This window comes from Neoarius graeffei, chromosome 9 (assembly GCF_027579695.1).
Source record: "Neoarius graeffei isolate fNeoGra1 chromosome 9, fNeoGra1.pri, whole genome shotgun sequence".
In the NCBI taxonomy this organism is placed as follows: domain Eukaryota; kingdom Metazoa; phylum Chordata; class Actinopteri; order Siluriformes; family Ariidae; genus Neoarius; species Neoarius graeffei.
Genome location: NC_083577.1, coordinates 3682405 through 3709878, shown reverse-complemented (window position 1 = coordinate 3709878; position 27474 = coordinate 3682405). Strand labels below are relative to the sequence as shown.

The following is a 27474-nucleotide window of genomic DNA, read 5'->3' as shown; positions in this document are numbered from 1 at the left end:
ATAGGAATCTAGGATTATTTTTGTTATCTTCTATTAGGGAGGAGAGATATGTTGATCTCGCAGCACTAAGAGCTTTTCTATACTTCAGGAAGCTCTCCTTCCAAGCTAATTTGAACACTACCAATTTTGTTTGATGCCACTTACGTTCCAATTTTCGAGTGGTCTGTTTTAATGTGCGAGTGTCATCATTATACCAGGGTGCTAATATTTTGTCTCCGACCATTTTCCTTTTTAGAGGAGCTACATTATCTCAGGTATGGCAGAAAGTTGACACTAAGCATTCAGTTGGCTGATCAAGTTCTGCAGGGGCTGACAGTGACCCAATCAAAGTTGATAACTCTGGGAGATCATTTATAAAGCTCTGTGCAGTAGTTGACACAAATGTACGTTTAATACAGTAGCATGGTGAGGTGCATATATTATTATTCAGACATAGTTTGAATGAGATGAGATAATGATCTGAGATAACTTCAGACTGTGGAAGTATGACTATATTGTCTACGTTTAACCCGAATGTTAGTATTAGATCGAGGGTGTGACCACCATTATGGGTCGGTCCTATGACATTCTGATTAATCCCTACTGAATCTAAAATGGACAAAAACGCTGTTTTCAAAGGGTCTTCTGGGTTATCGAAGTGAATATTAAAATTTCCGACAACTAAAGCTTTGTCTAAGGAAATAACCAGATCTGAGATAAAATCTGCAAATTCAGAAAGAAACTAACAAACCACTGAGGCCTTCACAGAACAAGTGTATTTATGCTGAGAGTAAATTACACACAGTAGGACTCTATTAACTAATTAGATGACTTCTGAAGGCAATTGATTGCACTGGATTGTATTTAGAGGCATCAGAGTACAGGGGGCTGAATACTAATGCACACCACATTTTTCAGATTTTTATTTGTTTAAAATTTTGAAGACCATTTATCATTTTCATTTCACTTCACAATTATGTGCTACTCTGTGTTGGTCTATCACATAAAATCTCAATAAAAAACTTTTAAGTTTGTGGTTGTAAGGTGGAAAAATGTGAAAAAGTTCAAGGGGTATGAATACTTTTTCAAGGCACTGTAAGTAATGGGATTAACTGGGTAGACTTATTTTTCGAGGCTACATACAGTGGGGCAAAAAAAGTATTGTCAGCCACCAATTGTGCAAGTTCTCCCACTTAAAAAGATGAGAAAGGCCTGTAATTTTCATCATAGGTACACTTCAACTATGAGAGACAGAATGGGGGGAAAGAATCCAGGAAATCACATTGTAGGATTTTTAATGAATTAATTGGTAAATTCCTCGGTAAAATAAGTATTTGGTCACCTACAAACAAGCAAGATTTCTGGCTCTCACAGACCTGTAACAACTTCTTTAAGAGGCTCCTCTGTCCTCCACTCGTTACCTGTATTAATGGCACCTGTATTACTCATTACTTGTATTAATGGCACCTGTTTGAACTCGTTATCAGTATAAAAGACACCTGCCCACAACCTCAAACAGTCACACTCCAAACTCCACTATGGCCAAGACCAAAGAGCTGTCAAAGGACACCAGAAACAAAATTGTAGCCCTGCACCAGGCTGGGAAGACTGAATCTGCAATAGGTAAGCAGCTTGGTGTGAAGAAATCAACTGTGGGAGCAATTATTAGAAAATGGAAGACATACAAGACCACTGATAATCTCCCTCGATCTGGGGCTCCATGCAAGATCTCACCCCGTGGGGTCAAAATGATCACAAGAACGGTGAGCAAAAATCCCAGAACCACACGGGGGGACCTAGTGAATGATCTGCAGAGAGCTGGGACCAAAGTAACAAAGGCTACCATCAGTAACACACTACGCTGCCAGGGACTCAAATCCTGCAGTGCCAGACGTGTCCCCCTGCTTAAGCCAGTACATGTCCAGGCCCGTCTGAAGTTTGCTAGACAGCATTTGGATGATCCAGAAGAGGATTGGGAGAATGTCATATGGTCAGATGAAACCAAAATAGAACTTTTTGGTAAAAACTCAACTTGTCGTGTTTGGAGGAGAAAGAATGCTGAGTTGCATCCAACGAACACCATACCTACTGTGAAGCATGGGGGTGGAAACGTCATGCTTTGGGGCTGTTTTTCTGCAAAGGGACCAGGACGACTGATCCGTGTAAAGGAAAGAATGAATGGGGCCATGTATCGTGAGATTTTGAGTGAAAACCTCCTTCCATCAGCAAGGGCATTGAAGATGAAACGTGGCTGGGTCTTTCAGCATGACAATGATCCCAAACACACCGCCCGGGCAATGAAGGAGTGGCTTCGTAAGAAGCATTTCAAGGTCCTGGAGTGGCCTAGCCAGTCCCCAGATCTCAACCCCATAGAAAATCTTTGGAGGGAGTTGAAAGTCCGTGTTGCCCAGCGACAGCCCCAAAACATCACTGCTCTAGAGGAGATCTGCATGGAGGAATGGGCCAAAATACCAGCAACAGTGTGTGAAAACCTTGTGAAGACTTACAGAAAACGTTTGACCTCTGTCATTGCCAACAAAAGGTATATAACAAAGTATTGAGATGAACTTTTGTTATTGACCAAATACTTATTTTCCACCATAATTTACAAATAAATTCTTTAAAAATCAGACAATGTGATTTTCTGGATTTTTTTCTCATTCTGTCTCTCATAGTTGAAGTGTACCTATGATGAAAATTACAGGCCTCTCTCATCTTTTTAAGTGGGAGAACTTGCACAATTGGTGACTGACTAAATACTTTTTTGCCCCACTGTACATTATATGAGTATGAAGAACTTCATATGTATTAAATTTATAGCCAGGTTTGTGTGTTACACCTAGATAATCATTATAAATAACCGCAACGCCTCCTCCTCTGCCAGTGAGACGAGGCTGGTGTATATAACTGTATCCAGGAGGACTCGCTTCATTTAATGCTATATATTGATTTGGCTTAATCCATGTTTCAGTTAAACAAAGTACATTAAACTCCTGATCAGTAATGAGGTCAATAACCATTAGCGCTTTAGATGTAAGAGATCTAATATTTAATAGCCCCACCATTAGATCAAAGGTGCTGGCAGCAGCTGTACAGTCAGTCTGATCTAATTTTATATTGATTAGGTTACTGGAACAAACTCTCTGAAAATTTCTACCTTTTTGTTGAGCTCGGGGAACAGACACAGTCTCGATGTAGTGGACCCTGAGTGACGACTCTGTGCAGCTAGCAGACAGTCGGTTTAGCCTGTTCGTCTGCTCCCTGGCCTTGGCTCTGGATTGTCAGAAATTAACTAGGCCTGTTCTGAGACTATGACCTATGCTGCAGGAAATGAGAGCAGCACCTTCCCGAGTGGGATGGATACCGTCCCGCCCTAACAGGCCATCAGTGCCCTCAAAATTAGCCCAATTATCCATAAAACCCACACTGTTTTTAGAGCACCACCTGGACAGCCAGCAGTTCAGCGACCATAACCTCATAACCTGCTGTAAGCTAGATTGCCACGTCGCATTGGGATGGGGCCAAAGCATACTACAGCATCGGACATCGCCTTCACTAATTTAAACACCTCTACAAAGTTACTCTTAGTAACCTCAGACTGACGAAGGCGTATGTCATTAGCTCCTGCATGGATAACTATCTTTGAGAACCTGTGCTTGCCTAGGACCCTAAGATTACCTGCTATGTCCGGCACCCTGGCTCCCGGTATACACCTGACTAAAGCTGCTGGTGCTCCTAAAGGCCGAGCTAATTTCACATGCCGTATGATAGAGTCCCCTATAACCAGAGCTCTTTCAGGTTTCTCAGTGGGTGCATCACTAAGGAGAGCGAGCCTGTTCGACACGTGACGCAGAGAGGAGCGGTGCTCTCGTGGGCGAACCTCAGCGGTAGCTTTAGCTCTACGCTTATGCCGCCGAGCCGTCACCCATTCGCCCTGCTGTAAGGGCTCTAATGCCGGAGTTGGGGGATTACTACAGGTACGTAACTCCACCTAGGGCATCCAGACTTTTCTCTACAGAAACTACACTGTTCTCACGCTCACTGACCTTCTCTAAAGCCTGGACACACGCTTCTAGCACTATAATCTTCTCTGTCAGGGAGCTAACTAATCTGCACTTATCACAAGTAAAGCTATCGCTAGCGACGGAGGAAGAATGACTAAACATCCTGCACTCAGCACACTGAACAGGCTGAAGGTGTGCCATGATGAAAAGATTCACGTACCTTAATCGAAGATCTGTCGATATTAAAGCAGATCCGATGTGGATGGCCTCTGCTTGTGGTCTTTATGCAGGAGGAGAAAGAAAAAGAAAGCTTCCGGTCTTGGCATTCTTCCAAAAAAAGAACGGAAAAAGGAAAGCGAAAGTGGAAAGTACAAAAAGGAAAGTGACAGTACAATAAAAATGAATATGATACTGGAAAATTATTTGTAGAATTTTTTTTTAAAAAGATTAGTAATTAACGGCAATACTCGCGGAGGAAAAAAAAAAGGACTCGTCGAGAGGAGCTGATGTCAGAAGGCAAGCACACCTTCGTGAAATTGTGAAAGTACAAGGTTGTTAATCAAGGGCCACAACTCTGGTAAAATGTGAACCAATTGAACAAAATTAGAAATATGCGTTTTACTGACACATAACAATGCCTCTTGTCAAGTTTCGTGAAATTCCTCCAAAAATTGTGAGAGGAGTTGATTTCAGAAGGTGAGTACCCTTCCTGGGACGGATGGACGGACATCGGCACAACATAATCCCCCTTTGGGCCTTTCGACCAGCAGAGGATAAAAACTAAGGTTCATGTAAAACCATGCATTTTTGAGCGGAAATATCTTTGTTGGTACTTTTCCACGCTGGAAAAGTACCAACAAAGCAGAATTTTAGCAGAACCTCATGAACTGTCCTTGGGTCTCTGAGCTTGGCGTTCACGTGTTCTTTGATGCAAGTCTTCCTCTGTTACAATGAGCCAGAAATGTTCTGTCATGAATCTTTATCTGATTGTTCCTTCACCTCTGTTTCAAACGCTTCTGAATGTACTCACTGAATGAGTGGTTCAGTGAGCCTTTACAGACTAGATCCTCAGATTCTTGTTCTTCGCTTGCAGTGGAACCTCACATGGTTTTCCATCCTTGGAGCCCATCCTCAAGATTCAGCGAGTTGTGCATTCTGAGATGCTTTTCTGATCACCACAGTTGTAATGAGTCGGTATTTGAGCTGCTGTCAGAACATATTTCAGTATCTGGAAAGTCTGGGTCGTCCATCCTAACCGCTGTCAGACTCTTCGACGACAGCCTGGCATAGTGTAGCACTGCTTTCAACGTCCCCATCACCTTTTTGTCACTTTTGGTTGCTTTATTCACATCTCATCGCCATTATCTACTTATGCTGTGCACTATTATGGTACAATATCCTTTTCATTTGCAAGTATTATTCGCACTGAAGTCTCACTCTTATTTTGTTGGTGTTCAGTTATGTCCAAAGCCTGTGTTTGTCATTTTTGGTGACTTTACATACATATTCCATCCTCATTATTGATGTTGTGCTGTGCAATAACATTCACTACCTGGTGTAATATTTCTGTTCCTGTTGCAAGTATTTTATTTGTGCAATATGCAATTCCAGTTGAAGTACTGACTTAAGTTCCATTCTTATTTAGTTGCATATATTATGTACACAGCCTGTGTTTTTACTTTATTTTAATACATTTTTTTCCTATAGTTTTTTTTTATACTTTTATTACATTCTATTATTTATTTCTGCTTATTCCTGACACTTTTTGTATCTGTGAGCTGCTGTAGCATGTAAATTTCCCCACCTAGGGACAGATAAAGTTAATCTTATCTTATACTGTATACTATATATCGTAGAAAATGTAGAAATCTCGCCATGTGAAGGCTTTTCCCAGGATGCCATACAAATGTGATGAAGCTTCCTCCAAAACAGAATGTTGCTTTCTATGAAAGCTTGCATTACTTCTACATTCAGTCGTTGAGCCGATGCTTTTATTCAGATCCGAACAAAGCTTCCAGGATGGCATGGTGGTGTAGTGGTTGGCACTGTCACCTCACAACAAGAAGGTTCTGGGTTTGAGCCCAGTGGCTGAAGGGGGGTCTATGTGTGGAGCTTGCTCTTGAGCAAGGCACCTAACCCCCAACTGCTCCCTGGGCGCTGTAGTATAGCTGCCCACTGCTCTGGGTATGTGTGTGCTCATTGCTCACTTGTGTGTTCACTGCTTCAGATGGGTTAAATGCAGAGAGGAATTTCAGTGTGTGAGATAAAGTTCTTGTTCTAGGAAGGATTCATAACTTGAAAAACGAGAGACAGTTGCGCAATTGTTAGAGTGGGCTCAGTGTGAACAAAATAATAAGGAAAACAAAACAGAATGAATGTCAACATATTAAAGGCTGTTGTTCTTCAAACTATGGGAAGACCAGGTCAGTCTCCCGTCCCAAACTATGGGAAGACCAGGCCCTTAAGATGCACTGGGCGGCGCTGATCTCAGTTTCTATCGCCCTCGGCCTCTCAACTATAGATAGTTTTCACATGACGTCACAGAGTCGGGGATTCCCTGGTGGCGGCCATCTTGCGGGGCAAGCTTACTGTACGGGTCACTGAGCACACATTGTAATGCACGAGTTACATTTATTTATATATTATTTACATTTATAGTTACATTATTACTATTTAAAGCTAGCAATGGTGCACACCTGTTGTATTCACGGCTGTCGTAATAAGTCAAATGATGAAGTCAAGCGGAGCTTTTTTGGAATTCCCACTGTACGGGAGCACGAAGGCGAGCAAACAAAGAAGCTCAGCATACAAAGGAGAAATCTATGGCTTGCGAGAATCAACCGCAAGGATTTTCAGCCTTCGAGACACAGCAAAGTCTGCTCCGATCATTTTATAAGTGGTAAGTTGTTTAAATAAACAATTGTGTTTAAGTTTGTTTTTGGAAACCAAAACATCGTGTAAACAATCTCTGGAGGATGCCTAACTGGAACCGCTGAGTGTACGTTTACATTGTAATGTACACTTAATATCGCTCGTTTGTCACGTTTCTAGGTTTATACTGACATGGTACTGTAATACCATGAATGGATGTAAAATTTGTCTTAAATCAACTCGATACTATACACACACATATATTTATATGCAGTGTTGAGAGCTCTAAAATTCCAATGTTTACATACCTTGGGCGTAATTAGGACACGACTGTCACTTGTTTTTATATGGTGGACTTCACAGACAAAATAATTGTATGACTCCAGCGACTTGTATGCTTTGAGGCCGTCAAGTGTGTAGGTGCTTTTAGTATTCATAAATAGTTCACAATATCAGGGTACGATATGGATGGCAGCCCTGCATAGTCACTTGAAAATGCTTTTTTGTCCACTTCGTAGGGGTCAATTCCCCCAATCAAGGACAGTTTGGCTGCATACCGTTGTCGTGAGATGTCGTCCAATGTATCCATATACTTCCGTTTGCTTGATTTTGCCGACATTAATCTTTTAGAAAACTGACTATATAACTTAATAAATTCGTCTGAGATAACGTAGCCGGTAGTGGCGATGGTCCGTTTTGTTTGCCCTGCAAGATGGCGGCTGGGGGGCGTTCCCCGGAATGCCGTGACGTCGGTGAAAACTATCTATTACATAGCTAGGGTTACAGTAGGGGGTGGGTCCTCTGGTAACCATAAGAGTTTAACTTCCTACTCGCATCTGTATTGCGGTGCCTCGGCAGATACTGCCATGCAAAGGCAAACTGCAGTATTTGCATATTGTGCTGGTGGCAGAAATTAGTCCAATAGTGTCACCTATTCACTACTGGACCGTCTTCATTTTATATGATGGTCTTACGATTAGTAGAACTCACAGTCTCCTGGTTGAGAGGCAGACACACTAACCACTAGGCCAGCTCTCAGAAAAAAAAATATATATATATATATATATATATATATATATATATTAGAAAATGATGAATTTTCCCCATGTGAAGGGTTTACTCATGCTGCCAGAAACCTAGTACAGTAAAACCAGTCTGATGATGGACCGTGTTTGCAGAGCAAATGAGGTGTCGAGCGATTTTTGGAAAGGCTTGTATCAGATAACTGACAACCAAAATGGCTGCTGGTGCCAGTTGTGGAGAGTTCATCAGTCCCTGTCTTAAAACTCTCACCACTTATGATCTGTGCATTCAGTTGAACAACACGCATAAAAACTTGCCATACAAAACCATTAAAGTTTGAATGTCTTTCATGTGCAAGCCCATTTTACAAGTCGAAGTTTAAATTCTTGGTCCATGTCAGGGTATGTGATTTGAAACAGCCCAAATGTTAATGGTTAAAGGCTGAGAGAAAACCATAACCCACATGTTTCACCTCTAACCCCATCATCCACGAGCTCTTCCTCCACCTGTTTTTACTTGGTGATTGAAGCTGATGATTTAAATCAAGCACCCTGGAGATGCATTTGAACGGTCAGGTGGTTCTTAGGAGGTCTCCTCCACCCCCACCCTTCATGGATCGCATGGAGCGGGGCTGCTGGGAATTCTTGAGTCTCACCTCATTTACACACGTCTGAGCAGATCGCAGAGTCGCATTACGTTCTCCCAGTGGGTGAAGGGTACGCAGCCACGCTTGCTGTGCCATATACAGCACAACTCTCTCTCTCTCTCTCTCGCACGCGCTACTAAATACACACAGTCTCTCTCCTCCCTTTCCCTTTTTCTTTCTCTCTCTCTCTATCTATCTATCTCACATACACACACTCTCTCAGGAGTCAACAGCTCGTCTCCCGTCTCCATGCGTGTCTCTCTGCATGGTCGGCTGATCACACAAGTCGCTTCCGATTTACGAGATCCAGATTCCTCCAGGCTGAATCACAACGAGACGGATCCGTGCTTTGTGACGGAGAGGGAGAACCCACGATTTGTTCATTTTTTTTTCTTTCTGCCTGTCTCACTGCATCAATGATGGACTGACCCAGTTTTTTTTTTTTTTTCCCCTGCTGTGGTTTTTTTTTTGTTTTGTTTTTTGCACTGTGGTTCAGAGGTGTAAGAGAGAGCTGCATCTGGTGACATCCCCCCCTTTCTCTGTATTTCATCTCTACCTCTGTGTCCACTTTGCTCCGATCGTCAAAGGTTTGCTCCTGGAACTTATCCTTCCCTCTTCCAGCATCCGAGCACTCGACCCTCACACATCATGCTCCTCGGTGAGTCCTGTTCCTCCCTCTTTACCTTCACCAAACTCTGGCGTCAAACATGCGCCGAGCCGATAGACATCCGAGTGAGGGAAACTGTAAACACGGCGAGAGCTGGCAGGATCACAGAGCTTTTGTTCCGTCGTTCTTGGTTTGATTGATTGCATTCAAGAACTTTCAGTGTGATGAGCTTGAAATATCCGCGTTGGTTATTGGGATCGTGTCGAAGAACCCTGCTGTCACTGATGCTTGCTTGATGCTTTGACAATTTGTCCTGCACTTATAAACACATCAAAGATGATGCAAGGTTTAATATCATAATCTTATATTCCTGCACTGCCTTGCTGCTGCTGCTGCTGCTATTTTTCCCTCCCGTTTTTTTTTTTTTTTGTGGTTGTGAAGTTAGAAGTCAGAATCATCAGTGAATTCAGGATCGTTTGTTTCTCAATTATTTAATCTCCGTTTAATTCAGAGTGCTTTTGGTATTGCTATTGCATTTTTTTTTCATTTATACAACCGACTGTTTATAATGGATATTAAAGTTTGAAAGATTAAACCTCAACCAGAAGAAACGGATACACGCTGACTTTTTTAATTTAACGCAAAATCAGAATCTTGTGAATTTGTTTCCGGATTATTTTACTCATTATCTCTATAACCTGCATGCTAACAAAAGCCTGGAAAAGTGTAAACTGTTAAAATAATGCAGCCAGAAGAAGAAACAAGGATACCTGAATACCTGTTACAGAGAATATAAATAAATCAATGAGCAAATCAATAAATAAATTCCCTGTGCTTGTCTCTGAACTGAATATTGTGGTGGCTAATCTGAATAATTTGATATGATGACATAATGGACACTTGTCCTTCAAAGAAACTCCAAAGACTCCCGCTTTAAATCGCTTTTGAATGTAATATGCTGCAGTTTTGATTGACTGATTAACTGCCCTTGTTACGTCATTATCTATTGTTAATTAAATGCATAGGCTGTGTTCCAACAATTTTCCCGCATACACACACTGTGCAAGTGCATTTGTCAGATCCCACTGGTGGGTTCATAGCAGGTTCCTCCGTTCCAACAGTGATGCCCACAAAAGCTCCACACATTACTGCCCCCTTGTGGAGAAACTTGTGCCTGTGAAAGCTGAGTGAGGCTGGGAGGGAATGATGGAGAGAGTGAGAGTGGCAGGGAGGGAGTAATGGGGAGAGTGTGATTGCATGACTGGGAGAGAGGGAGTGAGGATGAGATAGATGGAGAGTGTGAGTGAGTGAAGGGCTTGAGGGTGAGAGTGAGTTAGTGAGTGAAATGATGATTGAAATAGGGATGAAGGGAGGGAAGAAGTGTGAGTGGGTGAAGAAGAGGTGAATGAATGAGTGAGTGGGTGAGGAAGGGGATGAATGAGAGAGAATAGGGAAGTGGATGAGAGTGAATGAGGGAGAGGATGTGTGTAGGAGGAAGTGTATGAGTGAGTGAATGGGGAGGTGGATGAATGAGTGAGTGAACAGGGAGGTGGGTGAGTGAGTGGGCAGGTGGATGAGTGAGTGAGTAAACAGGCAGGTGAGTGAGTGAGTGAGTGAGTGAACGGGCGGGTGAGTGAGTGAACGGGCAGGTGAGTGAGTGGGCAGGTGGATGAATGAGTGAGTAAACAGGGAGGTGAGTGAGTGAGTGAACGAGCAGGTGAGTGAGTGAGTGAACAGGGAGGTGGGTGAGTGAACATGTAGGTAGGTGGGTGAGTGAGTGAACAGGGAGGTGGGTGAGTGAGTGAACAGGGAGGTGGGTGAGTGAATGAGTGAACAGGGAGGTGAGTGAGTGGGCAGGTGGGTGAGTGAGTAAACAGGGAGGTGGATGAGTGTGAGTGAACGGGCAGGTGAGTTAGTGAGTAAACAGGGAGGTGGGTGAGTGAGTGAACGGGTAGGGGAGTGAGTGAGTGAACGGGCAGGTGAGTGAGTGAACGCGCAGGTGGGTGGGTGAGTGAACAGGGAGGTGGGTGGGTGAGTGAACAGGGAGGTGGGAGGGTGAGTGAGTGAACAGGGAGGTGGGTGGGTGAGTGAGTGAACAGGGAGGTGGGTGAGTGAGTAAACAGGGAGGTGGATGAGTGAGTGAGTGAACAGGAAGGTGGGTGAGTGAACAGGGAGGTGGATGAGTGAGTGAGTAAACAGGGAGGTGGATGAGTGAGTGAGTGAACAGGCAGGTGAGTGAGTGAACAGGGAGGTGGGTGGGTGAGTGAGTAAACAGGGAGGTGGATGAGTGAGTGAGTGAACGGGCAGGTGAGTTAGTGAGTAAACAGGGAGGTGGGTGAGTGAGTGAACGGGTAGGTGAGTGAGTGAGTGAACGGGCAGGTGGGTGAGTGAGTGAACGGGCAGGTGGGTGGGTGAGTGAACAGGGAGGTGGGTGGGTGAGTGAGTGAATAGGGAGGTGGGTGGGTGAGTGAGTGAACAGGGAGGTGGGTGGGTGAGTGAGTGAACAGGGAGGTGGGTGGGTGAGTGAACAGGGCGGTGGATGAGTGAGTGAGTAAACAGGGAGGTGGATGAGTGAGTGAGTGAACAGGCAGGTGAGTGAGTGAACAGGGAGGTGGATGAGTGAGTGAGTAAACAGGGACGTGGATGAGTGAGTGAGTAAACAGGGAGGTGGATGAGTGAATGAATGGGCGAGTGAGTGAGTGAACAGGCAGGTGAGTGAGTGAACAGGCAGGTGAGTGAGTGTGAACATGCAGGTGGGTGAGTGTGAACATGCAGGTGGGTGGGTGAGTGAACAGGTAGGTGGGTGAGTGAGTGAACAGGTAGGTAGGTGGGTGAGTGAGTGAACAGGTAGGTGGGTGGGTGGGTGAGTGAACAGGTAGGTGGGTGGGTGGGTGAGTGAACAGGGAGGTGGGTGGGTGGGTGAGTGAGTGAACAGGGAGGTCGATGAGTGAGTGAGTGAGTGAACAGGGAGGTGGGTGGGTGGGTGAGTGAGTGAACAGGGAGGTCGATGAGTGAGTGAGTGAGTGAACAGGGAGGTGGATGAATGAGTGAGTAAATGGAGGTGGGGGAGTGAGTGAACAGGGAGGTGGGTGGGTGAGTGAGTGAGTGAACAGGGAGGTGGGTGGGTGAGTGAGTGAGTGAACAGGGAGGTGGGTGAGTGAGTGAACAGGGAGGTGGGTGAGTGAGTGAACAGAGAGGTGGATGAGTGAGTGAGTGAGTGAGTGACCAGGCAGGTGAGTGAGTTAGTGACCAGGCAGGTGAGTGAGTGAGTGAATGGGGAGGTGGATGAGTGAGTGAGTGGGCAGGTGGATGAGTGAGTGAGTAAACAGGGAGGTGGATGAGTCAGTGAGTGAACAGGCAGGTGAGTGAGTGAACAGGCAGGTGAGTGAGTGAACATGCAGGTGAGTGAGTGAGTGAACATGCAGGTGGTTGGGTGGGTGAGTGAACAGGTAGGTGGGTGGGTGAGTGAATGAACAGGGAGGTGGATGAGTGAGTGAGTGAACAGGGAGGTGGGGGAGTGAGTGAGTAAACGGAGGTGGGGGAGTGAGTGAACAGGGAGGTGGGTGGGTAAGTGAGTGAGTGAACAGGGAGGTGGGTGGGTGAGTGAGTGAACAGGGAGGTGAGTGAGTGAGTGAGTGAGTGAGTGAGTGAACAGAGAGGTGGATGAGTGAGTGAGTGACTGGGCATGTGAGTGAGTTAGTGACCAGGCAGGTGGATGAGTGAATGAACGGGCAGGTGGGTGAATGAGTGAGTGAACGGGCAGGTGGGTGAGTGAGTGAACAGGGAGGTGGGTGGGTGAGTGAGTGAACAGGGATGTGGGTGGGTGAGTGAGTGAACAGGGATGTGGGTGGGTGAGTGAGTGAACAGGGAGGTGGGTGGGTGAGTGAGTGAACAGGTAGGTGGGTGGGTGAGTGAGTGAACAGGGAGGTGGATGAGTGAGTGAGTGAACAAGGGGGTGGGTGAGTGAGTGAATGGAGAGGTGGATGAGTGAGTGAACAGGGAGGTGGGTGAGTGAGTGAACAGGGAGGTGGGTGAGTGTGTGAACAGGGAGGTGGATGAGTGAGTTAATGGGGAGGTGGATGAGTGAGTGAACAGGGAGGTGGGTGAGTGAGTGAACAGGGAGGTGGGTGGGTGAGTGAGTGAACGGGCAGGTGGATGAGTGAGTGAACAGGCAGGTGGATGAGTGAGTGAATGGGGAAATGGATGAATGAGTGAGGAAGTGGCTGAGTGGGGAGGTGGATGACTGACTGAGTGAACGGGGACGTGCATGAGTGATTCAACATGGAAGTGGATGAGTGAATGAATGGGGAAATGGTTGAGTGAGTGAGGAAGGGGCTGAGTGGGGAGGTGAGTGAATGAGGAGGTGGATGAGTGAATGAACATAGAAACGGATGAGTGAATGAGTGGGGAAATGGATGAGTGAGGAAAAGGTTGAGTGTGGAGGTGGATGAGTGAGTGAACAGGCAGGTTGATGAGTGAATGAACAGGGAAGTGTATGAGTGAGTGAGGAAGTGGCTGATTGAGGAGCTGGATGACTGAGTGAGTGCGCAGGGAGGTGGATGAGTGAATGAACATGGATGTGGATGAGTGAATGAATGGGGAGCTGGATGAGTGAGTGAGAGAAAAGGGAAGTGAGTGAGTGAATGGGCAGGTGGATGAATGAGTGAACGGGGAGGTGGATGAGTGAATGAATGGGGAAATGGGTGAGTGAATGAATGGGGAAATGAATGAGTGAACAGGGAGGTGGATGACTGAATGAACATGGAAGTGGCTGAGTGAGTGAATGGGGAAATGGATGAGTGAGTGAGGAAATGGCTGAGTGGGCAGGTGGGTGAGTGAGTGAATGGGCAGGTGGATGAGTGAATGAACATGGATGTGGATGAGTGAATTAATGAGGAGCTGGATGAGTGAGTGAGGAAGGGGCTGAGTGGGGATGTGCGTGAGTGAGTGAGTGAGTGAACGGTGAGGTGGGTGAGTGAGTGACTGAATGGGGAGCTGGATGAGTGAATGAATGGGGAGCTCGATGAGTGAGTGAATGGGTAAGTGGATGAGTGAGTGAATGGGGAGATGCATGAATGAGAGTGAACGGGGAGGTGGATGAGTGAGTAAGTGAACAGGGAGGTGGATGGGTAAATGAATGGGGAAATGGATGAGTGAGTGAGGAAGGGGCTGAGTGGGGAGATGAATGAGTGAGTGAGTAAACAGGGAGGTGGGTGAGTGAGTAAACGGAGGTGGGTGAGTGAGTGAACAGGGAGGTGGGTGAGTGAGTGAATGAGCAGGTGGATGAGTGAGTGAATGAGTGAACGGGGAGGTGAGTGAGTGAGTGGGGAGGTGGATGAGTGAGGGAGTGAACGGGGAGGTGGATGAGTGAGGGAGTGAACGGGCAGGTGGATGAGTGCATGAGTGAATGGGGAGGTGGATGAGTGAGGGAGTGAACGGGGAGGTGGATGAGTGAGGGAGTGAGTGAATGGGCAGGTGGATGAGTGAATTAGTGAACAGGGAGGTGGATGAGTGAGTGAACAGGGAGGTGGATGAGTGAGTGAGTGAACAGGGAGGTGGATGAGTGAGTGAGTAAGTGAACAGGGAGGTGGATGGGTAAATGAATGGGGAAATGGATGAGTGAGTGAGGAAGGGGCTGAGTGGGGAGATGAATGAGTGAGTGAGTAAACAGGGAGGTGGGTGAGTGAGTAAACGGAGGTGGGTGAGTGAGTGAACGGGGAGGTGGAGGAGTGAGGGAGTGAACGGGGAGGTGGACGAGTGAGGGAGTGAACGGGGAGGTGGACGAGTGAGGGAGTGAACGGGGAGGTGGACGAGTGAGGGAGTGAACGGGGAGGTGGACGAGTGAGGGAGTGAACGGGGAGGTGGACGAGTGAGGGAGTGAACGGGGAGGTGGACGAGTGAGGGAGAGAACGGGGAGGTGGACGAGTGAGGGAGTGAACGGGGAGGTGGACGAGTGAGGGAGTGAACGGGGAGGTGGACGAGTGAGGGAGTGAACGGGGAGGTGGACGAGTGAGGGAGTGAACGGGGAGGTTGACGAGTGAGGGAGAGAACGGGGAGGTGGACGAGTGAGGGAGAGAACGGGGAGGTGGACGAGTGAGGGAGTGAACGGGGAGGTGGACGAGTGAGGGAGTGAACGGGGAGGTGGACGAGTGAGGGAGTGAACGGGGAGGTGGACGAGTGAGGGAGTGAACGGGGAGGTGGACGAGTGAGGGAGTGAACGGGGAGGTGGATGAGTGAGTAAGGAAGTGGCTGAGTGGGTTGGTGGATGAGTGAGTGGACGAGGAGGTGGATGACTGAAAGAACATGGTAGTGGATGAGTGAAAGAACATGGCAGTGGATGACTGAATGAATGGGGAAATGTATGAGTGAGTGAGGAAGTGGCTGAGTGAGGAGGTGGATAAGTGAGTGAGTGAACAGGGAAGTGGATGAGTGAGTGAACGGGGATGTGGATGAATGAGTGAACGGGGAGGTGGATGAGGGAGTGAATGGGGATGTGGATGAGTGAATGATCGTGGAATTGGATGAGTGAATGAATGGGGAAATGGATGAGTGAGTGAGGAAGTGGCTGAGTTGGGAGGTGGGTGAGTGAGTGAATGGGCAGATGGACAAGTGAGTGAATGTGGAGTTGGATGAGTGAGTGGGGAAGTGGATGAGTGAGTGAACGGGGAGGTGGGTGAGTGAATAAATGGGCAGGTGGATGAGAGTGTGAATGGGCAGGTGGATGATTGAATGAATATGGAAGTGGGTGAGTGAGTGAATGGGGAAATGGATTAATGAGTGAGGAAGGGGCTGAGTGGGGAGGTGGATGAGTGAGTGACTGAACAGGGAGGTGGATGAATGATTGAGTGAACGAGGAGGTGGATGAGTGAATGAATGGGGAGCTGAATGAGTGAACGGGGAAGTGGATGAGTGAGTGATTGGGAGGTGGATGAGTGAGTGAGTGAGTGAACGAGGAGGTGGATGAGTGAGTGATTGGGAGGTAGATAAGTGAGTGAACGGGGAGGTGGATGAGTGAGGGAGTGAACGGGGAGGTGGATGAGTGAGGGAGTGAACGGGGAGGTGGATGAGTGAGGGAGTGAACGGGGAGGTGGATGAGTGAGGAAGTGAGCGGGGAGGTGGATGAGTGAGGGAGTGAGCGGGGAGGTGGATGAGTGAGGGAGTGAACGGGGATGTGGATGAGTGAGGGAGTGAACGGGGAGGTGGATGAGTGAGGGAGTGAACGGGGAGGTGGATGAGTGAGTGAGTGAACAGGGAGGTGGATGAGTGAATGAACGTGGAAGTAAGTGAGTAATGAATGGGGAAATGGATGAGTGAGTAAGGAAGTGGCTGAGTGGGTTGGTGGATGAGTGAATGAATGAGGAGGTGGATGAGTGAAAGAACATGGCAGTGGATGACTGAATGAATGGGGAAATGTATGAGTGAGTGAGGAGGTGGGTGAGTGAGTGAACGGGGAAGTGGATGAGTGAGTGAACAGGGAGGTGGATGAGTGAATGAACATGGAGGTGGGTGAGTGAATGAATGGGCAGGTGGATGAGAGAGTGAATGGGCAGGTGGATGAGTGAATGAACATGGAAGTGGGTGAGTGAGTGAATAGGGAAATGGATTAATGAGTGAGGAAGGGGCTGAGTGGGGAGGTGGATGAGTGAGTGACTGAACAGGGAGGTGGATGAATGATTGAGTGAACGGGGAGGTGGATGAGTGAATGGGGAGGTGGATGAGTGAATGAATGGGGAGCTGAATGAGTGAACAGGGAAGTGGAGGAGTGAGTGATTGGGAGGTGGATGAGTGAGTGAGTGAGTGAGTGAGTGAACGAGGAGGTGGATGAGTGAGTGATTGGGAGGTAGATGAGTGAGTGAATGGGCAGGTGGATGAGTGAGTGAATGTGGAGGTAAGTGAGTGAATCTGGAAGTGGATGAGTGAGTGGCGAAGTGGATGAGTGAGTGAGGACGTGAAAGTTGAGTGAGTGAGGAAGTGGATGAGTGGGTAAAGCAATGAATGAAGAAATGAGTAATAAGTGACTGAGACCCTGTGTATGTATGAGTGAGGAGATGATGGTGGGAGGAAGAGCATGAGTGATGGAGGAATTGTGTGAATGAATCATCTAGTGACGGAGTATTGGAGCGAGTTACTGAGTGAGGGGAAATAAGGAGTGAGTTTTGGAGAATTTGGTAAAATATATGAATAATTTCTAAAAATAAAGCTCATTTCTTTGCTGAAACTGCATTTTTTTTTTTTGTTGGGTTTTTTTTGGCCGTTTTCCAGAAGTTCTCTGAGGGGTTTCCCCAGACGTAACAACTCTGACACATGGAGGTCTGAGAGCGATCATCTCCAGTCAACAAGACTCTCACTGTAAACAGAAATAAACACAGGGTTGACTTTCTGCTTGTTTTTGTTCACAGATGTCTCCCCAGGCTGTTGTTGGCTCGCTCACCACCCGTGTCTGATTATTTTCTGACTTTAGGCACTAAATCAGAGTCCCCATTGAAACATCATCATTAAAGTTCCCTAGCTGGGTTATTTCCCCTCCGCCAGCAGGCAGTGCTTACCTTCACACTGATGAACCATTTACATAATCAGCTTTCATAAATGCTCATGGAGCTCGTTAAATATTGAAGGTGTGTTGTTCCACGTCTTTGTCTTTATTGATCGGGGGGAAACTGACCTTTTTTTTTTCCTCCAGTTGTGTCCATAAAAAGTGGAGTGTAAAAGTGGTGCAAGTTTGAGTAACACTCATTCACTTAGAGCCGCCTTGGTGCCAGGAACGCAACAGAACTGTGTGTGTAGTTCAGCTCAGGCTGTAGTTAAGATTCATTTTCTCCAGTCTGGACTCGTTCACAGCCCACATTTAGCCTTCATATTCAATGTGTAAAAATAAGCAGCTGCCTCATTTTGCTGGCTCAGAGAGCAGAGTGGAACTGAGACATGCGTTTCTCAGTTATCATGTCGGGATTCCTATCACGTCAGAACTGGTGTTTGTGTCTCTGCTATATGCATTATATTATTGAGCAATTTGCTGGTAGGCTGTCTGTCTGTCTGTCTGTCTGTCTGTCTGTCTGTCTGTCTATCTATCTATCTATCTATCTATCTATCTATCAACCTATCATATTTAAACAGGTGGTCCCATTCAGCTAAGGCTGGTTTAAATGGAGGCCTGTAATAGTTAAGTTATTCCACAACATTGAGTCGTACATGAGCTGAAAGGCGACGAAGTCCATAGCACTGAGTTGTTTATAATCCATGTACGACGAGAGTGAGTGGAATAACTGTTTTATTCTATCCACGTTCACTGGATTTTCAGAAATGGATCATTTTTATTTTTTGCAAATTTGATCATTAAAAACTTTATATAAAACGTCCAGTGACGGGAGCAATTTGTGAAAAATGCAATGACAATTCTTGAAAAATGAAAAAAAGATATGTTCTTACCATCAAATACTTTCATTCCATATTTTGTTGCTTTTTTGTGTATTTTTGGGGTTTTGTTTTCGAGTAGAGTTTTTATTTCGTCCTCGGTTGGTTCAGTAACACGCACCGCCATTTTCTTCTGCTTCTTCAGGGTTTTTTGGTGCTTGGCAAACCAACTTAAAGGTGCATTACTGCCATCGATTGGGAGTGTGGAACAGGAGATGGTGGGGTGGGGGTGGAAGAGAGAGACTATTTACAATGGTGCTTGAAAGTTTGTGAACCCTTTAGAATTTTCTATATTTCTGCATAAATATGACCTAAAACATCATCAGATTTTCACACAAGTCCTAAAAGTAGATAAAGAGAATCCAGTTAAACAAATGAGACAAAAATATTATACTTGGTCATTTATTTATTGAGGAAAATGATCCAGTATTACATATCTGTGAGTGGCAAAAGTATGTGAACCTCTAGGATTAGCAGTTAATTTGAAGGTGAAATTAGAGTCAGGTGTTTTCAATCAATGGGATGACAATCAGGTGTGAGTGGGCACCCTGTTTTATTTAAAGAACAGGGATCTATCAAAGTCTGATCTTCACAACACATGTTTGTGGAAGTGTATCATGGCACAAACAAAAGAGATTTCTGAGGACCTCAGAAAAAGTGTTATTGATGCTCATCAGGCTGGAAAAGATTACAAAACCATCTCTAAAGAGTTTGGACTCCACCAATCCACAGTCAGACAGATTGTGTACAAATGGAGGAAATTCAAGACCATTGTTACCCTCCCCAGGAGTGGCCGACCAACAAAGATCACTCCAAGAGCAAGGCGTGTAATAGTCAGCGAGATCACAAAGGACCCCAGGGTAACTTCTAAGCAACTGAAGGCCTCTCTCACATTGGCTGATGTTCATGAGTTCACCATCAGGAGAACACTGAACAACAATGGTGTGCATGGCAAGGTTGCAAGGAGAAAGTCACTGCTCTCCAAAACATTTTGTTTGTCTCTACTCATGGTATATGAGCTAATAGTCTAGTAGTAGGGAAGCCAATCACTCGCGAACGAGTAGGATGGTTCTCTTATTGTTTGTGGGCCCGCAGATGGCTAACAAGGCCGATCCTAGATTTGCAAATCCTGTGAAAGTGTGGGGATTCGGTAGAAGTCCCTGGAGGAAGAGAGGTGTTCTTGCTGCATTGCCGTTCTTTCCTTCTCTCTCTCTTCTTAGTAGCATCTTGGTGTAGGCTGTCTTCAGAAAGCTTTAGTGCCCTCAGCCACCAAACGCTTCCAAACAGGACGGTCTACTGTTAGACCTTCCCAGTTGTCAATGTCAATATTGCATCTCTTGAGGTTTGATTGAAGATTGTCTGTTGGCCCTCTTGTAACTGGGAAAACAGAAGCTGCTTGGGTAATCGATGGTTAGGCATCCGTAGGACGTGCCCTGTCCAGCGCAACTGGTTTCAGACAACCATAGTTTCTATACATGTATCCAAACTACACAAATGAAGTCTGAGACTCTTCTTGAATTTAGGGAAAGATGCTTCCTTTCTCAAACTACTCGGAAGTGTGTTCCACAACTTGATCCCAGTTGAAGTGAAAAGAACTGATACTTAGCAGTTTTAGCAAGGGGCAAGAGGAGAAGGTCTTTATTTTGAGTACTTTGTGTGGAGATCACACGAGTAGTGAAAGTCATGTAAATGATGAGCCATTTAGGCACTTGAAAATGTGTAGGCAAATTTGATATTTCCTGCAAGATTCTAACGATGGCCAACTAAGAATGTGACTAACTTCATGCTGTTGGATTTTGCGACCCTCAGTAATACTAATACTGACCGCACGCCTTTGAAGTTTTTCCAAATAGTCGCAATTAGTTTTTCCACAACCATCGCAGACCGCTGAACACTAATCAAACAAGGGAAGTGTCATGGTGTTGTTCAAAGTGATACAAGCCTCACGAGGGATGATCTTACAGGCTTTCTGTAACATGCTCAACCCAGATGAGGTATTTTTGGATTTACTATTTGAACGTACTGCTTTTTACATCTCATCCTATTCCTCCAATAGAATCAATGAGCACTAAATTGTCCATTTAAACATGAGCTTAACTGAAAGATTCAGGGTTTAACTAGTTCCATAACTTCACTGTGAGTTCTCTTGTTTTGGTGAGTTACATAGCCATTATTTCAAACAATTGAATAAAAAATGAAATGAAAATACAAAATGTTAAAAACAAGGTAAATAATAATTTTGACAACAGTAAAATGTTTGCAGCTGATTGTATGTCTCCGTTTGTTGAAGGGGCTTCAGTGAATGTCATGTGACCCTTCTAATTCATGTTTTGTTTACGGCGCCATTTGGAAATAAATTTAATTTAATAAATTTGCAGTTTTGGTCCTCATATTCAGCTCATGTTCTATCATTACCACCCAGTTCTCTCCTTGAATCGGTATTAGAGCTCAGTTCCTATCCTAAAAAGAGTATTGGGAAAAATCTATACTTTACTCAACTCTGACAATTTCGAACCCCTGATAGGTTTAAAAAGATGATGGGAAGAGGAATTAGATAAAGAACTTTCTGAGGATGTATGGCAATCAACGTTAGATAAGATACTTATAATTAGCTAAATTAATACATTTTATTATTTATTCGTTCTATGTGTTTTAAATTAACAGATAAAGAGCCATGCTATGAAAATGCTGTTAGTTATTATTATTATTATTATTATTATTATTATTATTATTGATACATTCATCTTCAATTTGTTTAAAACATAAAGTAAGACAGTTTAAGATTGTACATAGAGGGCATTGTTTTAAAGCAAGACTGGCCAAATTTACATCTAATATCAGCCCTAATTGTCATCGCTGTGGAACAACAACAGCCACTTTATCACACACATTCTGGCTCTGCTCAAAATTATTGGAATTCTGGCAAGCTACAGTATATTCCAGCTCTTTTCTGACATGTTAGGAATATCCATCGAACCCCACGCCATAAGAGCAATATTTGGCACAATACTGCAGAATCTCCGTCTCAACAAATGTGGCAAAAACATAATACTCTTTGCTACGCTCCTGGCTCAGAGACTTGGACTGCTCAAATGGAAAGAAAGATTCCCTCCAACTTTCAATATATGGATTAGGGATCTTATACATCATCTGACTCTGGAGAAAATTTGTTCCGCAGCAAGAGGCTGTGCACTTAACTTTTACACCATTTGGCAACCGGTTCTAGACCACATAGAAAAGATGGATGCTTCAGACATTAGACATGTATAGATATGCCCCCCCAAATTTTATTTTAATATTTTTTAAAAAGTTTTAATCGAGAACACTAAATAGTTCTTCAGCTTAATTCACATGGACACATCGGTTCCATGTGATTGAACAGAATTACATTAACACAATTTGTTTTTTGGCTTTCCAACGTGATTTGATTGTGTATTTTCAAATCTGGCTTTGTGAAATAACAGTCGGAATTAAAGCTGGACTGCCTTTTAGATTTTTCAAGTGTAGGTCATAAAAAGAATTTTCCCGACATCCAATTATTTTTGTTTAGTGACCGAAAGCTACTGAATTTGAATCACAGACTTGCAATTTTATTAGTTTTTTTAAATAGAACTATTAATGACTTTAGATCCACATGGCCCTAAATTCTCCGCTATTTTTTCCTGCTTCCCCATGACCCAATTCAAGATACTACGTCATGCATCACGTGGTGGGCTTTCCCCGTTCACGCAAGGCATTGTGGGATACAAATTTGAAACGGGAGAGAAAAATGGAGGACGTGAGTGTGCGAATGAAACATGAAAGAGAGACTACAGTAACGGAAAGAAAGCGAGAAGAAAAGACGTTATGTTCTATACGAAGGAAAGGAAACGCAGGACCAAACTAATAAATATTGGCGCTCAGCGAGCACCTCGGTGTGATCAGCTGTTCGTTTAGCGACAGAATGATGGAACTGTCAGTGCACGCTCAAAGGGAAACCTGTAGATGGCAGTAATGCAACACTGTGGATGCCAGCTGCCGTAAAACCCAAAAGAAGAAGAAGAAGGTAAACCTGTGCATGCGCACACGGACTTCCTCTGTCTGCTTGACTGCGCCAAGCGAGCGATTTCATGCACATTATTTGCTTTAATCCCCTCAAATTAAATAACTTCCCAGCCACAGAATGGCCTGATAGTCTGTGAGATATTACAGAAATAAACAGATATCACAATCACCACATTTCAGACGGAACCAAATTTCACAGATTTTATGAAATCGAAAGGCCGTCTAACTTTACATCTTTAAATGAAAGTTTATTCCTTTTTTGCTTTTGGGGTAACCAATTTTTAAAATGCAAATGCTTTCTTTTGGTTGAGACACAAAACAGAAACAAACTGGTATTTTTAGAATGATGGTAGAAAATATCAGAATTTATATGCACATACTGTATATGGATACAAATACATATTTCATGCCTGAGGGCAAGGCATGCTGCAGAAAATTTTACACGAATGGCCACTTTATTAACTCCCATCATACAGTTAGGTCCATAAATATTTGGACAGAGACAACATTTTTCTAATTTTGGTTCTGTACATTACCACAATGAATTTTCTCATTCATCTCATTATCTGTAGCCGCTTTATCCTTCTACAGGGTCGCAGGCAAGCTGGAGCCTATCCCAGCTGACTACGGGCGAAAGGCGGGGTACACCCTGGACAAGTCACCAGGTCATCACAGGGCTGACACATAGACACAGACAACCATTCACACTCACATTCACACCTACGCTCAATTTAGAGTCACCAGTTAACCTAACCTGCATGTCTTTGGACTGTGGGGGAAACCGGAGCACCCGGAGGAAACCCACGCGGACACGGGGAGAACATGCAAACTCCGCACAGAAAGGCCCTCGCCGGCCACGGGGCTCGAACCCAGGACCTTCTTGCTGTGAGGCGACAGCGCTAACCACTACACCACCGTGCCGCCCACAATGAATTTTGAACAAAACAACTCAGATGCAGTTGAAGTTCAGAATTTCAGCTTTAATTCAGTGGGTTGAACAAAATGATTGCATAAAAATGTGAGGAACTAAAGCATTTTTTAAACACAATCCCTTCATTTCAGGGGCTCAAAAGTAATTGGACAAATTAAATAATTGTAAATAAAATGTTCATTTCTAATACTTGGTTGAAAACCCTTTGTTGGCAATGACTGCCTGAAGTCTTGAACTCATGGACATCACCAGACGCTGTGTTTCCTCCTTTTTAATGCTCTGCCAGGCCTTTACTGCAGCGGTTTTCAGTTGCTGTTTGTTTGTGGGCCTTTCTGTCTGAAGTTTAGTCTTTAACAAGTGAAATGCTGCTCAATTGGGTTGAGATCAGGTGACTGACTTGGCCATTCAAGAATATTCCACTTCTTTGCTTTAATAAACTCCTGGGTTGCTTTGGCTTTATGTTTTGGGTCATTGTCCATCTGTATTATGAAACGCCGACCAATCAGTTTGGCTGGATTTGAGCACACAGTATGTCTCTGAGTACCTCAGAATTCATCCGGCTGCTTCTGTCCTGTGTCACATCATCAATAAACACTAGTGACCCAGTGCCACTGGCAGCCATGCATGCCCAAGCCATCACACTGCCTCCGCCGTGTTTTACAGATGATGTGGTATGCTTTGGATCATGAGCTGTACCACGCCTTCGCCATACTTTTTTCTTTCCATCATTCTGGTCGAGGTTGATCTTGGTTTCATCTGTCCAAAGAATGTTCTTCCAGAACTGTGCTGGCTTTTTTAGATGTTTTTTAGCAAAGTCCAATCTAGCCTTTTTATTCTTGAGACTTATGAGTGGCTCACACCGTGCAGTGAACCCTCTGTAATTACTTTCATGCAGTCTTCTCTTTATGGTAGATTTGGATATTGATACGCCTACCTCCTGGAGAGTGTTGTTCACTTGGTTGGCTGTTGTGAAGGGGTTTCTCTTCACCATGGAAATTATTCTGTGATCATCCACCACTGTTGTCTTCTGTGGGCATCCAGGTCTTTTTGCATTGATGAGTTCACCAGTGCTTTCTTTCTTTCTCAGGATGTACCAAACTGTAGATTTTGCCACTCCTAATATTGTAGCAATTTCTCAGATGGTTTTTTTCTGTTTTCGCAGCTTAAGGATGGCTTGTTTCACCTGCATGGAGAGCTCCTTTGACCGCATGTTTTCTTCACAGCAAAATCTTCCAAATGCAAGCACCACACCTCAAATCAACTCCAGGCCTTTTACCTGCTTAATTGAGAATGACATAACGAAGGAATTGCCCACACCTGCCCATGAAATAGCCTGAGTCAATTGTCCAATTACTTTTGGTCCCTTTAAAAACAGGGTGGCACATGTTAAGGAGCTGAAACTCCTAAACCCTTCATCCAATTTTAATGTGGATACACTCAAATGAAAGCTGAAAGTCTGAACTTTATGTCCATGTCCATTATATAACTATAACTTGAATATGTTTCAGTAAACAGGTAAAAAAAAAATTGTCAGTGTCCAAATATATATGGACCTAACTGAAGCTCTTGGGTTCTTCCTCCAGCAAGCGAGCGAAGTCGAACGCGATGTGATTTGGTATGTAAATGTATTAAGGAACATATGTCTCATGTTCGGAAATGATTCTCCCGGTCTCAGTGCGTGGGCCTGCGAGCCGAGTCGTCCTCTCCCTTACTCCCAAACCTACTTAGTGCTATTACATTTGATCAAACACTAATGGACATTATTATTCAGCAGTGGGGAAAAGCCTAAAGCAAACCGAATCCTCCCGTGGAGGGGATTGTTATCTCGCTCAAAGCTACAGCATATCAAACATGTTCGGAGCACAGCAGGTACAAATTCCTCCCGGGCCGAAGCGGTTCACGATTGTGCATGCTTTAAAAACAGAACGGCACCGAGGATTAGGTGGAGGTCAACGAGACCAGCCCACATATGAATCACCCGGTGCTGACAGAGCTCTTCGAGAGAACAACTGTTTGCAATTACAGTCACTGTGGAGGGAAAAAAGTTTGTGTGTAATTACACATGAAGCAGAAGCCACCAGGTCTGTGAATGATGATGATAATGATGATGCAAATAAGTGTAGTCTCCTGATGAATGACCAAATTCTTTATGATGGGCATTTTTAAAAATTATTTTCCATCATTCAGTCATTTTTGAATGATCTAACAGCACTTATTCAGAGCAGACTTACAATATGATCCATTTTCAACAGCTTTTAAGGAAGTATATCCAAAGTTTTTAATATAATAATAAAAGTATAATTAGAGCAGCAGCTACAATTATCGACAGTCCATAATTATTGACACCTTTTCAGATTTACCAATAAAAAACAAGTTAACAAAGCAGAGTTTCAGTTCCAACAGTTACTATTGATTAATTAATCAACCAGAAAACGACACCCACCCCCTGCCCTTTGAGCTTGTCGTTTGATGATGCAGCTCATTACCTGAGATTGAATTTTTTTCGGCACTATCAGTAATTTTTCGGAAAACCCGGACGTTATCATCGCAGGTAAGTATGGTGGAAAGATCATGGACATGTTTTTACTGATCAAATTCACAGATATTTCATGATCTCCTCGTCGAAACCTACTTTGTTTCTGACTCTTTCATTTGACAGCCGCCATTTTGTATCTAAACGCACGTTTGTGACGTCACATGAGGTGTCGACAGTAGTGACCACTTTCACCGGTGTCCACCATTATCGACACCCTGTGGAATTAAGGGACATTTACAACTGTTATGGATTGATTTTTGTGTAACATTGTTGAAGGAGATGACGAGCTTTAAAAAAAAAAAGTGCTGTGATTTATAATAATTTTTTTCTGATTCATAACAATGGGAATGTTTATAGAGTATTTAGAATCCGATTACAATAAATAGAATTAGAGCAGAATTAAATTCCGAGCATATAAAAAATTACATGCTTGAAATATTCAGATTCTTCCATTTCATTCAGAAAATATTTTTTTTGCAGTTTGTTGTAAATATCCACCACATATTACAATATCAGGAGACATTTTATAATTTGGTTTGAGGAATGACATGCGACCTTTGACCTGGATTTCCATGTGATTACAATGTCGATTCCCTGTTGATATTTATCGGTAAACTACAAAATTAGAAATTAATACAAACAACAACGAATGATTAACAAAATGTGATCTACGAAGACACTTAGAAAGTGTCACACTTAAAAAGATTTTCTGACTTTCAGTTCATTTGTTTACAAACAGAATTACTACTTCCTCATTTACGTAAACACAAACATCGATATGTTTATATAAAAGATATTTTGTACGAAAGAGATACAAGTCTATGGAAAACAAACTTTAAATAAAAACTACAGTGGTGCTTGAAAGTTTGTGAACCCTTTAGAATTTTCTATATTTCTGCATAAATATGACCTAAAACATCATCAGATTTTCACACAAGTCCTAAAAGTAGATAAAGAGAACCCAGTTAAACAAATGAGACAAAAATATTATACTTGGTCATTTATTTATTTATTACATATCTGTGAGTGGCAAAAGTATGTGAACCTCTAGGATTAGCAGTTAATTTGAAGGTGAAATTAGAGTCAGGTGTTTTCAATCAATGGGACGACAATCAGGTGTGAGTGGGCACCCTGTTTTATTTAAAGAACAGGGATCTATCAAAGTCTGATCTTCACAACACATGTCTGTGGAAGTTTATCATGGCATGAACAAAGGAGATTTCTGAGGACCTCAGAAAAAGCGTTGTTGATGCTCATCAGACTGGAAAAGGTTACAAAACCATCTCTAAAGAGTTTGGACTCCACCAATCCACAGTCAGACAGATTGTGTACAAATGGAGGAAATTCAAGACCATTGTTACCCTCCCCAGGAGTGGTCGACCAACAAAGATCACTCCAAGAGCAAGGCGTGTAATAGTCAGC

At 44.0% G+C, this 27474-nt stretch overlaps 1 protein-coding gene across 10 annotated transcripts in view; it reads left to right on the top strand.

Annotated features, from left to right (window-relative positions):
- znf385b (zinc finger protein 385B) overlaps positions 1 to 27474 on the top strand; it is a 520848-nt gene that overhangs the window by 232970 nt on the left and 260404 nt on the right. The window contains exon 1 of one of the 10 annotated variants that reach the window (XM_060928958.1): positions 8805 to 9181. The exons of the other annotated variants lie outside the window; for them this stretch is intronic. Coding sequence (XP_060784941.1) covers positions 9172 to 9181 — 10 coding nt within the window. The 5' untranslated portion in view covers positions 8805 to 9171. Of the gene's footprint in view, positions 1 to 8804; positions 9182 to 27474 lie in introns of those variants that run through there. 10 annotated transcript variants of the gene reach the window in all.